Source organism: Hylaeus volcanicus, chromosome 1, assembly GCF_026283585.1.
Source record: "Hylaeus volcanicus isolate JK05 chromosome 1, UHH_iyHylVolc1.0_haploid, whole genome shotgun sequence".
In the NCBI taxonomy this organism is placed as follows: Eukaryota; Metazoa; Arthropoda; class Insecta; order Hymenoptera; family Colletidae; genus Hylaeus; species Hylaeus volcanicus.
In genome coordinates, this window is record NC_071976.1 from 29,143,151 (window position 1) to 29,156,160 (window position 13,010).

Sequence of the window (13,010 nt, forward strand, 5' to 3'; positions counted from 1 at the left end):
ATATGTTTCAACAATTTATAAACCCTACACTTCTTCGCACTCGAAACGTTCAGGTCGCCCCAAACCAGGCCACCTCGTCAACGTGTGGTCTACATTACGTCTAATACTCATTACCAGGCTACATTGCGAAATAACGAACTTACCCCAAGAAGATTGTCCTCGATTCGAACGACGAACGTTCCACGCTGAAGATCGTTAACGAAAATCAAGGTATTCGAAGTTGTTTGGCGCGGTAACTAACCACTCGACGCCCTTATTATAAATTTATTCTTTCGCCGGAGCGCTTTAAACGAGCGGAAACTTTGTCAACGCCCCTGTTTTTACATTCGCCAACTCTTCGGACTTTACAATTTATTACTCGCCGTAAGCTGCCTCGGAAAGTTATCGACTGAACCGGGAAGCGAACCGACTACGGGGATCCTAGAGTTTACGTGACAGAGTAAATAGATACTTCACCTCACGGAAAGCCCATTCCGTGAAGGAGTCGCGCCAGCTGGTGCACCGGCAAAGAATGGACCGGTCAATCGTTTGAAAATCAAAGCATGCTCTCTTCCCTTCCGCCCAGCCTGCGGGAAAGTTTTCTTTCTCGGCGAGAAAAGATCAACACTACGTATATTAATAAAACATTAACAGAAAACAAAATTACAACGTCTTAATACGACATAACTACACTTATTTATTCCTTAGACATAGAAGATTACAAAAAAAAAGTCGAATTTAAAAATTCTCAGTCTGAGAAAATTCCTTGACTACGTCGTGGTCAGACGTCGACGATAGAGAGTCAACAATTTATGGACATTTCCTTGTTCCGTCTGAGAATTTGATCAATACGTTGGTTTGTCAATAAGAACTGTCGCTGACAGGCTCATCTAATACACCTTGTGAACAAAGGGTGTCTAAGTTCACGCTGACGACAGATTTCTTCGACAGCTTTTATATAAAGGCGTTTCGAAATTGCACGACCGACGTCGAGGATTGACGTTCGTGATTATTCGACCATATGTCTTTGATCTCCTTCCCGGAGAGAAAATGTACATCTTCGTTACAGGAATGCAGAGAATTTTGATATGTCGCAGACATTATTCTTTTAGAGATTATAAAAGGCGTGCACTTTTTTAATTGTATTTTACTATTTGTATTAGATAGCAGAGAAAAATCGTATTAATTTCTATTTCTTAATTTCAGTTTTCTTTATCAAGGCAGTCGTAGCAGCCATTCGCATAACAGCTAGGTACAATGCTGGTGTATAGTAAATTCCATCGATAAAGATCTAGTTAAATCCAACCACTACTGCAATCTTCCGCAATTACGAAACGTTGTTCGAACTTTAATCCCATCTAGTTCGAGGAAAATGAACACAGATCCTTTGGCTCTGAGACTACTCTACTCGAAACTGCGTGGGAACACAATCGTATTGTTAACTGTTTTAAATTAAACAACGCCCTATTAGATCTCTAACATCGCCAGATACCTCGATTACGTAGTATTTATTATCATTAATTTTCCTTGAGCTGTGGACCATTCTTCTTCACTTTTTACGCTTTTTTAAAAATTAGAATAATAACTTATTCATTGATTGTATAATTATAACCGTATTAGATTTTATTGATGAATATTAGATTTGTTTTAATAGCGCTAACAGAAGAATCGATGGAGTTTTGTTTGGAAAACTGAAGAAGAGTTTAAACTTCTCGAAGAAACATGTTTAATCTTCGGAGTTAGTGAAGTTCCCTCTACTAAATTAAATTCTCCAAGGCAAACAAGTCTTAAACTGTTCCACTAACAACGCTAAGTATTGTGTATAATTATTCTTACTAACAGTTCAAACAGAGATAATTTCAAATTCAAAATGAATTTAAGTGAAATGAATAATGAAATGAAATCGATGCAGTTTGACCAAATAAATAATTCTCGTCTCAATTTCTATTTCTAACAGTACTTTTACGAAATTTTACGAGTAAAGTTATCGCAAATTCAAACAATGTGTGTGTGTGTGTGTGTGTGTGTGTCTGTCAATTAATTTTCTCGAGTTTCATTTTGTTTTCGCCATACTTGATTTTGCTTTCGTTACGAAAACTTTGCTGTCGTTAAAGAACAGCACTTTACTCGCTTTGCATAGCTGTTTGTGTAGGAAGCTGCTCGAAACTTCCAATACCTTAGCAATTTTAAGAAACGATCTTTGCCAAAGTTCCCCGGAGTTCCTTATCAATTTTTTCTCTCCGATATTCTCAATGACTCAACCTATAACGTGACTTGAACTTTCCAATAGTAATTTCAAATAAAAATTTACCGATACCTCGCAAATTGTCAAAGATCAAGATTACAATGCAATTTACTAACCGAATTCTACCTTTTATTATTTTATCGACAAACTTTCGTAAAGAAAGCAACATTCCTACAAATGAAAATTAAATCAACCAAAATTGAAAACTTCCAGCTGCAAAGGCAAACAATTTAATCGATGCGCTGAATCGAAATCTGTCCCAGAGTTTAGCAACAGTCTCGGCATTCTTACACTCGATTCCTCGCAGTTCACCGTTCCCAATTTCGCTCAAACCAAACACAGTGGACTCACCGGTTCACCCGAGATTTCGCTGGATCCTGCGACCACCGTAACTCGCCGCAATTACAAAGCGCTGCTTAAACCACGATCCTATCTAATTCGGTAGTGTACCTTTTGTCGAATTTATCGTCATCGAGCTGACCCCCGCGCGATTTTCGTATTTTAGCCAGCTCGACCACGCGGACAAACCGCAGCTGGGTTTCTCTTATTATGTCCGCCGAGGCGGAATAAAGCTGGCCGTTCTTGGCCGAGTCCGTTTTCCGCATCGATTATCGAAAGGCGGCGGACCGTGTCGAAGGAATACAGATCAGACCACCCGTACCGTATTCAAACTAATTTCTCTGGACGCCGCGACGCTTCACCTAAACGACGTCTGAGACAAAAGTTGTCGAACTCTCGTGAACTTTCTTTCATCGTTGCGAACCGCGGTTGATACTTTTTCAACACTTTCGCGGTGGAATATTTCATCGACCGTCGAAGGCTGCGAAGAAACTTCGGATAGTTGGCTACTTGAGTATTTCGTTATTTTAATATACCGAGTGGGATATTTAGAACAGGAAACAGAAAGAAAAGTTATTTTTGGTTTATATCATTCTTACCAGAGAATGGGAAAGATATGTACATTTTAATCTAATAATTAGCCCTTTGGAATCTGTTTTACATAGAGTTGAATAAATTTTGCAGATTTTTCTGCTGAATTTCTTTATTACCTACAACTCATTTATCTCCAAAACGCACGCAAGTCCAGAAAGGGGACTAAACGGGCAAGTCAAATAAATAAGTAAACCGAAAGTCAATTATTGCTATCTTCCTCGTAAAAAAGGGAGGCGCACCGTGTTCAAAGCGCGTTATCAAGGAAATTTTTGTCAGCAGCGCGCGCTGCTAACTTGCGTAGCCGATTCACAAAGAAGCAATTCGCTTTGTTTTAACTTTGTTGCGAATTTTTCCCGCGCCACGCAGGCAATTGCGCCCCGAGCAGACGCGAAATTACACCTACAGTAAACCGGCGTTCAAAAGAAACTTAATTAGTGTCGAGGAGTCGCTTTTGGGGAAGTTTAGCACGATGTTCCGCGTGTCACGCTGCGACGAACAGATTCAACTTCGTTGCATTACTTACCAACGCAGCCGCTCCGAAGAGCGGAAGCATCGCGTTTTAGATGAGACCTAATTGGACACGTGAAATTCTCTGTCGGGCAACTTATGCCTCCGTCAAACGATATCGCGATCCTTCGAAAGACCTGTTTCTCTTTGTAATTAGTTTACAGCAGCATCAACCGCCCGAATGAGTTATTAGATGGGGTTGAAACTGTTCGAGAGGTCCTTGTTCACGTCATCCTGCATTTTGAGGAATAAAATGCAACGAGTGGTGATGGATCTGGCACTGAATACTACCAAGGACGGTTGCGTGATCATTTTTCCATTTTTATATAGTTTCTTATACAAAATGTTACCATTACACTGCGGATGTTTATGCAAGTTTGTAAGTTCACAGACATAGAAAAACGTGTAAAATTTAGACGAAAGTATATCTTATCTAGAATAAGCAAAGTCAGTATCTTCTTAATTAAAAAAAAAAGGAACTTTTATTTTTCAACCGAGTCGACGTTTCGTTTACTCTAATTCGAATAATGGAGACTCCACCGCACCGCAAACTCCGTAATTCAGAGTCCGACCGTTTCAATTACTAAATGTCGTAGCCTGAAATGCATCCACCGAATTCAACGAATGAATTTTCCAGCGCAGAAGCCCGCCTTCGCGAGAGCTCAAGTATTTATCAACCGAGCGGTCGAGTAAGAAAAGACACGCCCGAGTCGGAAATGTTTTAAGTGAACGTTTAATCTCACCTTGGCAACCCCGTAGCCCTTGCCACGTAACCTGAAGAGACACGGCACCACGACAGCTGGCGAAACGGCGGCCACTACGCTACCCAGCAGGAAACCCCATATCCAGGGCAGGCCAATCAGGTATTTTGACATTATGGCTATCACAAACGCCTCGACGACCCATGGTATTAGACCGATCTTCGGCACGGTGACTCTCAACCTTCTCAGAGCGTTTGGGTCCAAGTCCAGGCCTGCTCTGGTGAGGATGATCACGAGAGCGATTTTTCTGCAACAGAAAATAGCCAGATAAAATTAAGTGTTAATAATCAGACGGCAGTCAGGATTAGTTCAGGGTGTTAGGGTGGCCCACCCCAAATGGTATACGTTTCAAATAGCTTGTAATTTTTCTTGTTAAAATAATTCATTTCACGACTCCAATTCGCCCTAAAAAATTCTCCTCCCTTTTCAAAGCCGCTTTCCAAAAGTTACAAAACCACCGACACGATGCGGCGTCATATTTACTTTTCCCCCATTCATAGTTGCGTCAGATGTTGAAGTTGTTGACCAGGAAAGTTCTGGAAAACAACATCCCCTGTGTTTTTCGAATATCGAGGATCATCGAGACCGATGCTTCCACTCAAATTCCAGGACGAACTTTGCCGAAGATGTTCGAACTCGTCGCGAAGGAAATTCCTCTCGACCGAAGCCTCGACAAGCAGATCAGCTTTGAGGGAAGAGGGGTCACTTGTGGCGGAGAACTCGCTTTGAAGACGCGTACTTCGTGTTCACCCTGGATAGGAGTGGTAGCGTGGGTTATCGCACGAGTTTGCGTCTCCTGGTGTAAATTCGACGTGGTCCCTCTTCAGATTGGCGATGCCTTGCTTGCAGAACCACTCGGTTACCCGACCGGGACCGTACTCTCACCCCGAGAAACTCGTAATAGGATAAGTTTCGGACGGCCTGCCTCCGCGAACCGGTTTCGCAAAGTTCCAGCCCGTCTTTAACGATCCGTGAGTGCCGGAGTTTTCATCGAGTAGCTTCCACGTTTTCCAGAACCGAGGGACCAAGCTCGAGTTCGCCGATTTTCATTTACACAACGTCTGGAACGGTGGATACCTCGAATTGGCCTGAGAGAGCCTTCTTCTTGTACGACGTGAGTCGCGTTGCTTGGATTCGAGCAAAGTTGTTTAGTGATTTACGAAGGTTAGGATTTGATTTTTATCAAAGAAGGGAGTGGTATTTATGGTTTTATGGTTTTTTTAGGGATGCTGGGGAGATGAAAAATGATAAAATCAATTTAATTTCACACCGTTGCGTAAGTATGTATTAGACGAATTAGGTCGATCGTTGATGAAATGTCAACGCAGAAGTGCTTATTATTCGTCGCGGAACTGATTCGAAATTCAGCCACGTGAGTCGGTCATTAAAAATCAAGGTCGAATTATTAATTTCGACAGGCGGCGAGCATGATACAATAAACAGGTTCAGCTGATTTATTTTCAGAATCGGTCTTTTCCCGCGGGACAGTGCTCAGTTGTAAATGCAGAAAGCGTATCGGGTTTCCACCGCCACCGGTGGAAATAACTTATTTAAAAGCACTGCTGGTGGAAAATGTCCGTTTTAGCTTCCGGCCATGCGATTATTTAAATTTTTTAAATTCCATTCCCCTGGGACCTATTTTCCTTTTCAGGAGACGTGCCACGCTGACTTAGACACGCACATACGAAGAATGTTACAAATTTACAACGCTATTTTTCTATTCTTTTTTCACTCTGTTGATAGACGTTCCTCGAACGTGCAATTTAATTTTATTTTAACGGGTAGAACACGATCCCATTGCGAACAAACTGCATTTCCATCTTAACACGAACAATAGAAACGGTGGAATTATAATACTTTCGAGTAATGAAAATATAATAGAATTTCATTTTTACACATTTTCACGCATTCTGTAATAAATTTAATTTTTCTGCAGAATTAGAAATAAGGAGAAACTAATAATAGGATTAATTTCAAAAATTATTTTCGATGGCGGAATTATTTATTTGGATTCGAGGACAGACATAAAAAGTATGTCAAACCACAGTTAATATTTACGTAATGGCTAAATACTCCAGTGCATGATGCAACTCTAATCGTTATAAACAGAAAAGTAAAGCAAGAAGAATTAAGTTCTTAGAAGCGTGCAGCTGCATTTGGAGGAAACAAGCCACTTAGAAGGAATTATTATCTTCTGGCAGGCGTTCATTGACGAGCTTGCTGTTCTCCTGCCAAAACGTGTCGCAAGAAAGAAACTTGACCTACATTATGGCCGGGCCGCGATTAAACCAGCGAAATGTACTCTAATTTGAATCAATGGTTCACTGTAATGCGCGCAAAACAACAACACCCTCGTCGAAGCTTACACGCGACTGAATTTAATCGTTCGTCCTTCGATTGGAGCTGGCCCCGACCTCGTTTTTCGGAGGCAGCGAGAATTATAAATCTGTTCCCTGTATCGACATTAATCTTTTTGCTCGTCGATACGATCATATCGTCGCTCGATCGAGCTACATCTTCCACCAGTTACGTGGAAAACAGTTCCGTTCGATATCAATTGCACTCGATATCTGTACGGACACGATAGATAATCTTAGACCGTGTTTACCTCACATTTTGGACATCTAGTATATTAAATATCCATGGAAAGTATAATATCGTTATTAGTAGCGAAGATATTTTTATTTTCATCTTAGAATCTAATTAATATGGATTTCTATGGATCTATTTTTATTTTGAGTTCATAAATTACAAATTCTAGCAGCACGTTTCATATTTCTATACAAGCCACAGAATTTTTACTCCCTTAACATCCATTACAATATAAAAAAATAACTTTCAACCAAAATTCTATGAAATACCATAAAACAACCCCAAACGTTCAGCAGAGGTTACGCTGGGGTTAATGAGGACATCGTGCATGTGACCCTCGATTGGTCCTGATAATAGAGGAGATGGGCGATAAATCCAGTCTGAATAAAGTCCATGGAGACAAGCATTATCGATCGAACTAGGGGTTACGCGCACCTTCTACATACATCCGTACGAATCGGCCTTAACGCCTCTAACCCAGAAACGCTAGGATTCCTGGCATGCCTTCGCGTCCCTCGATAATCTCGATTCGCGCAAGAGGCGCATTTGTGCTGGGAACTTCTCTACGCGTCTGCCCAGAGGACGCTTATCCGCGAGCAGTAGACTTATCATCCAGCCACGGTACTTAATCGCGAACGTGCATGTACAGGGTGGCCATGAATCGCGTTACCACGCTCTACCCCTCGGACTAATCCTGACAGTCGCACGATTCTGGACTCGAACATCGTTTTTCCTTATCTTTACCTACCCTACACTATGCAGAGTTAGGGAGGTTAGTTAGCGTTATTGGTGATCAAATGAACTCCTCGAGGGGTAGGTTTAGTTTGGAGTCCTAAAGTTGGGTGACATTCGAGATTTCTTGACTATTGGATGGATTAATTGTTAATTTTGTAACGTACCTGGCAAATCTCTAGGTTTAGTGGGGTTTTGTAGATATCGTATGTTTACTTTGGGATTCTATAATTCGACCAACAAATGTTTAGATTCAGGGCGTAACATTGTATGTATTATATATTTAGTTTAGTATAAGATACTTTATCAAATTAGATATTCGTTAGTAAGAGCTTGTCAGATTTGATATAAGAAGACCCAATGGATAATGTTGATATTTCGAGCGACGAATACGAGTTACTCGTTGTATAATTTGCACACTTGTCATCGCAAAGTCGATGATAATTTATGATGTAACACCGTAAGCGCATTATTACTTGTATAACGACATCATTGCCAACTGTATCGAGTTGACCTGGAGAAATTGTCGCGCAACTGAAGAGGAAAATAATTTTTGCGATTCGTCGATTTGAAGATGAATTGTTCTGGAAATTTTCGAAATATTTCTCTTTCGGCATATTAAAGTATACTGTAAAATATTAAAACTGCAAACCCAAAAGTTATAAATTGGGATACACTACTCTTGCGTATTAAAGAAAGTCCATCTGCCTTATGGTTTCGTCATTACGTAACTACTTTTGTTTCTGATAACAAATATGGGTGACTCATAAGCACGCGAATGCAATACATTACGTGTTATCAGATCAAAATATATAAAATCTTGACAGTTATTAGATAAGGTAATCTTGCGTGCTATTTATTCTTATTGAGATTGGTCAAAAATATTGACAAAATAATCTCGAAGACTGATTAAAATTTATTTGTCATCGAACTTTTCTTATTCTATATGTTCGAAGGAAAAAATTATTACAAAAAAAAGTTACACAGCGTAAAAAGAGGTAAGAGGTGAAAATGAGCGAGATTCTACCAGAAAGAAAATTATAAGGCTACCGTGGAAGTTCTGTATGCGTTTGTTTTTAAACTCCCTCGAAACTCACGACTGACGTATCGCGAAACAAGAGGCTGGAATAAAAGTTTCAACGATAGTATCGCTTTCTCTATTCACGACGATATGCGAGACGTTTTGAAGTCATTCCTTCCCTTAGTGATTTCAACGATTTCGGTACTTTCTAGCGTGTCTGCCCGGGCACGTATTCTCAATGAAGGCTTTATCTTCCAACATATCATTCAAGTCAGAAACAAGTGGTCGATAAAACTGTCTCCATCAAATACTGAATTCTTTTTCCCCCAGTTTCGTTTTCGTCTCTTTAACACTATAACTACCAAGGTCTACGTATACCTTTTATACGTACAATTCCATTTTTTTTCATTAATAGAAGGAGGACAAAGATAGAAAGAGTTTTCAAAGATTTATCGAGGTAACAATCTAAACTTATAACGAGTTTTTGAGTCTACAAATGTAAAGAAGCAAGTTTCGAACGTTTCAAAATTGTTCACGAAGATACCGGAAGAAATTCGCGAGTTTCCTAATTCTTCAACATTTCGTATTCCACTAAATTTCCAGCAAGATTTAAAGCAGAATCGAGCAGGGCTCAACGACGAAATCGCATTTTAAACGTCTTCGGTAGACGGAGACTTTAAACTCTAAATTCAAGCATTACATTTACGCGATGATTTAAAATCTACTTTCCTCTTTTCAGCGCTGATCGAAGGAAAAGATAAGCCTTCGACGCAGCATCGATAGGAATTGATTTACGATCCTCGAGGTAAACGTCGGTCATGAAGAGGAAGGGAGGAGCTCGGTTAACGAGCATCTTCAATGCGTCGATCGGTCTCGAAGGATCAAAGGAATCCTCGAATTCCTCGAGCAGGGAAAACTTGGAAGGACGTCTTCTAGGATTTCGTAATTCACGTTCTTGAAACCTACTCCCCGTGCATTCCATTCTAGTTATGCGCATAAATTCATTAGCGAAAACTTCCACAAGGGTGAAAGTTCTGGAAGACTAATGAAACCAAAAAACGCACTAACACAAGCAATTTTCGTCGTACGAAAACGATCACGGTGGGAATTTCAGCTGCTCCCGTCGAGATTGCCGACAAATACAACGTCCAAGTTACCAGCACCGTGTTCCGAGCTGAGCGGCTCGGGCAGGACGAAATATGTATTCATCGCGATCGCGAAATTGCATACGACTTACAGTCATTTTTCACCGCGGAACGTAGCAAAGATATTCCTCGAAAACCGTCCGTGATGCCAATTCTTCGTCCGCTCAGACGCCGGCGAACTAGATGCGCGAGGGTTTTGCATTTAAATGCGGCTGCCAGAAAAATGCGCGGTGGCAAGCTTGTCAGCGTAGAAACACTCTAACGGGGATCGCGATGCAACCGTGGATCGATCTTCCGAACGATCGAGGAACGATCTATGAAAAGCGATTGTTCTCCATCCTCGTTTTCACCTGCATTTATTTTTCTCTCATCGCAGAGAGGAACTTATCTGTATAATGGCAGACTATTTTCTTTTTTATCTTTTGTCCACTTTTTTCCTCTTCTATTGAATATAATTGTTTTATTATACCAAGTGGTTTCATAATATTTTTTTTTTTTCATTATTTTCTTTGATATAGCTTTTTATATTGTTAAATTGTTCTTTAATTCACAAAATTTTGTTCATCTTATATTCTTATCCTCAATTAAATTTCACAGATTTTCAAAGTCACAACACCACCTACGCGATATTTGAAATTAACGAAAATTAACACTTCGCCAAGTTTTTCATCTGCCTCTAAAAGACTCGCGTAAGAGGATACATTTCCAAAGGAAGCGCAAAGCGCATCCGATAAGCGGAGTCGACCAACACAAGGAACGCCGCGACAGAAAGGAAAGACGAAAATTAACAGTGCAACTGCAGGTACGCGACCGTTCCTCGAATGTTTCACGTGTCTCGGTGTTCCATGGCTGAAAAGTCTTGCCAGCAATTAAAACTAATTACTCGTAGGCATAAATACGCGAGAAAAAGTGGAAAGAAGAAAAAAAAACAGGATACGACGCGGGGTAAACACACGCGATGTATGCGGCGCCACGAAGGATCAAAAGGATGCTCCGGCGCGATGGCCACTCAAAGACACCGTGTGTCGCCTATGCGCGAAACGTTCCACACGCATGCAAATCCGCAACGGAATTTTTCATTCGCGCGTGCCATGCCGCGAACGCAAATTACGCCGACATCAAAGGACATCCGCGTAACGCGAACAAGTGCGATGATACCGCGAAATCAAGGCTAAAGTGGATCTATTCGCGAGGCAAAATGTCGGAGCTGCCCACACGGCAATCTAACAACCGCGATTCCAGCGAGCGGAGTGACGCTTGCGTTGCGCTGGCCGTTAGAAGCCATTGCTGCAATAGTTATAGATATTAGCAATATTAATAGATTTAAAAATAATTTGTATTTATTTGAAATTCGCATAAAATGCGATTGTGAATTTTATCGCAAGTTATACACGATACTCGAGATGATACTCAATTAATAACATAGAAGAAATCCAAAAGTGTGAACAAAAACTACGTCGATGAGTATTATACTGTGCATATGCGACCAATAAATTTGATTTTATAATTACTACCCTAAACAGTAATGTATGAATGTCTGTAATCGACGACAGACTGAAAATCATCGATCGAGCACCATACACCTTGGTCGAAGCTCGACCTACTCGATTTATTGCTCCGAGAGCCTTGAACCGAGCCAATCTCTCGGTAGCCTTTTAATGAAATCACGTGGAAACGGGAATGATAATGATATCGAGTGCGCGCTTCTTTCGACTCCATTTCTCTAATTGCTCCGATAGAAATCGTTCCCAGACTCGACGATCCTTTTCGTGTCGTCGATTATTACTCTCGTTCGATGCGACGATGCCTCTTTCGTTTATTGCATCATTCGCTTTTCCGTTTCATCGTAGTCTTTCTTTCGCTCGGGTCGCGTTTCGAAGCAGAAAAGCGTGAAAAGCGTGAAAAGCGACAACGACGAAGAAAATTCATTTTTAATAACTAATTCATTTATCCAACTATTATACAAAGTCTCAGCTCTCTGATGTAGTCTTGCAGAGAATTGGGGAAACATGAACGCATTCTAAACTATTCGAGTCAATTTGTAAATGTCAACACTAAAATAATCGTTAGCAGCATTGGTACTTTCAATATAATTCGATACGATTCAGCTGGAACGTTGGCATGTTCCAAATTTGGAAACAAATCTGGAAAAATGGATCAAACATGATCGAAAGTCAATAAATAGGCTTTACGTCGGCACTGATACTCGATAAAGTTGACATTTAATGACAAATAACCATTGCCCTAGTGTATCAATCGCTTTATCTTTTATCTGTCATACGTGCGTAATATGTATGCACGGTAGTATACTCGATAACAATGGAAAGATGTATAAATTGTTCTGCGGCGGTTGAGTATTGTTATTCGCGTCAGGGAATTGTTATTTAAACCCGATTGTTTGCTTGTCTTTCCCCTTGAATTATTTTCCTGGTATACGCGCAGCATTAATTTATGTAAACAACAATAAAACATTCGAATTAACTTACTTTCCGTATCTCCAATATTTACCAAAATAACATTATAGGACCGAAATTACACGTGCAGTATTCAAATTGAACAAACTCTTACAAGTTCGATCACTTCGTCACACCCTCCACACCTACACTATAAACCTAGATACATTCGTGTAACGATACTTTCGAATTGAAAAATTTATCCAGAATAAATTGGTTTTCCGCTCGTAAAATAATGACTCTATCAGTTCAAAAGGAACGACCTGGCTAAAGTACTCGCGAGCTAAGGATCTCTTCTATTTGAATACAATGAAAACAGTCGTCTTCGTCCCTCTGCTCGCAACGCGAACGCTCGGAAATTTTCGTGCAAGACGATCCGAGGCTTGATCGATTTTGCAATCTATTGGCTACAGAATACAGGAGTTCAAGGTGTGTATACACGTGTTTAGACGTGGACTGCCACGACGTGGAAAGTGGCTAACTGGTCGAAACAAGCTCGAGGCGTGCAAACATAGAATTGCGCATGCTGAAAACGTGTTTAACACTCTCCTAACATGTGCCATTAAGATACTGATACGAAAAGGTATTAGGAATCTTGCGATTTATTAGTGTATTACTATCTATTATGATATAGATGTAGAA

At 40.5% G+C, this 13,010-nt stretch overlaps 1 protein-coding gene across 2 annotated transcripts in view; it reads right to left on the reverse strand.

Annotated features, from left to right (window-relative positions):
- LOC128884636 (sodium/hydrogen exchanger 9B2) overlaps positions 1-13,010 on the reverse strand; it is a 96,266-nt gene that overhangs the window by 38,454 nt on the left and 44,802 nt on the right. For both annotated transcript variants that reach the window (XM_054138144.1, XM_054138143.1), the window contains exon 3: positions 4,408-4,672. In XM_054138144.1, the coding sequence (XP_053994119.1) occupies positions 4,408-4,672 (265 nt within the window). The remainder of the gene's footprint in view (positions 1-4,407; positions 4,673-13,010) is intronic.